The sequence below is a fragment of the Bison bison genome, unplaced genomic scaffold, assembly GCF_000754665.1.
Source record: "Bison bison bison isolate TAMUID 2011002044 unplaced genomic scaffold, Bison_UMD1.0 scf7180017864371, whole genome shotgun sequence".
Lineage (NCBI taxonomy): Eukaryota > Metazoa > Chordata > Mammalia > Artiodactyla > Bovidae > Bison > Bison bison.
This window is the reverse complement of record NW_011494943.1, coordinates 2114979-2116280: the sequence shown is the minus strand read 5'-3', so window position 1 is coordinate 2116280 and position 1302 is coordinate 2114979. Positions and strand designations below refer to the sequence as shown.

Sequence of the window (1302 nt, the reverse complement as noted above, 5' to 3'; positions counted from 1 at the left end):
GGAACACGTAAACAGGTTTTCTCTAAATATCTCCTTTGTCTCTGTGCCTGAGAATAATTTCACGAAGAGGAAGCTCTTTTATTCCATAGTTTAAAATATGGCTTAAAATACTAAGGAGGAGAATGACTTGGATTCATATTTGTATGTCAGTGAGTGACTGATACTAGGTAATTTCCTGTGAATTATGTTAGGAAAAAGGGAAGACAGAGGTTGGTCAGTTAGATTTGCTGAAAATAAATATGGCAGCTTTAACCAGGGAGCATACTGACCTTGCATGTTAATTACTACCTTATAAATTAATAAATGTTTTTCTTAGAAATTTATAAAGTGCATTAAGTGCTGTACATTAAAGTAGAAGCTAATAGTTTATTTGAGATTAATTGTAACTCATTATGCTTGTGTTTTTTTTGGTAATAAAATGATGAAATAGTATTTTACTTGGCATAAAAAAGAACTACAAATAGTATTTCGTTTTAAATGACTTACTCAAGGTTGTGTGAACAGTTGAAAACATGAGGTTTATTGATTGAGGAGAAATGTGGATGGGTGGATGATAACACCTTAGGTTACCACAATTTCAGTTTTTGGAGCGATTTGTAGAGCAGTAAAACTTGAAAAATAATTATTCCTTGATATTTTAATGTGACTGGTATTTTACATCATATGTATGGTTAGCTGCTCACTTTTAAATAAAAATACAAATTTCTGTTTCCAGGTTTTTTGCCTTATCGGTTATGTTCCATCCGTTGTTCTGTTTACCTACATTACGTCTTTCACCTTTAAAAAAATTGCAAATACCAAAGAATTTTGGTCATTTATCTATTCTGTGGTAAGTCACATTTTATACTATTTTGTCTCAGCTTTCCATAGCACACAATTTGAGACTCACAAGCTCTTTTCCTTTTTGTGGTTACGCTCATAAAGGTTGCTGTGTCTTTTCTAAGCACAGAACTTAGATAGCTGGCTGGCAATGTCTGTCTGTGTATCTGCTTGTTTTCAGCCCCATCCATTCCAAGACAGGATGGTATTTTGTTGCATTCCGCACCTAGCATGCCCAGGGTCACCCGATGTGAAGAGCCGACTCATTAGAAAAGACGCTGATGCTGGGAAAGATTGAAGGCAAAAGGAGAAGGGGATGACAGAGGATGAGATGGTTAGATAGCATCACCGACTCAATGGCCATGAATCTGAGCAAACTCCGGGAGATAGTGGAGGAACTGCAGTCCATGGGGCTTGCAGAGAGTCAACAGTATAGACTTACACAGACAGACTCAGCAATTGAACAACAGCAACCAAATGCCA

General features: G+C 36.4%; 1 protein-coding gene across 1 annotated transcript in view; it reads left to right on the top strand.

Annotated features, from left to right (window-relative positions):
- ABCA5 (ATP-binding cassette, sub-family A (ABC1), member 5) overlaps positions 1-1302 on the top strand; it is a 50867-nt gene that overhangs the window by 39064 nt on the left and 10501 nt on the right. The window contains exon 25 of the mRNA XM_010856078.1: positions 716-829. Coding sequence (XP_010854380.1) covers positions 716-829 — 114 coding nt within the window. The remainder of the gene's footprint in view (positions 1-715; positions 830-1302) is intronic.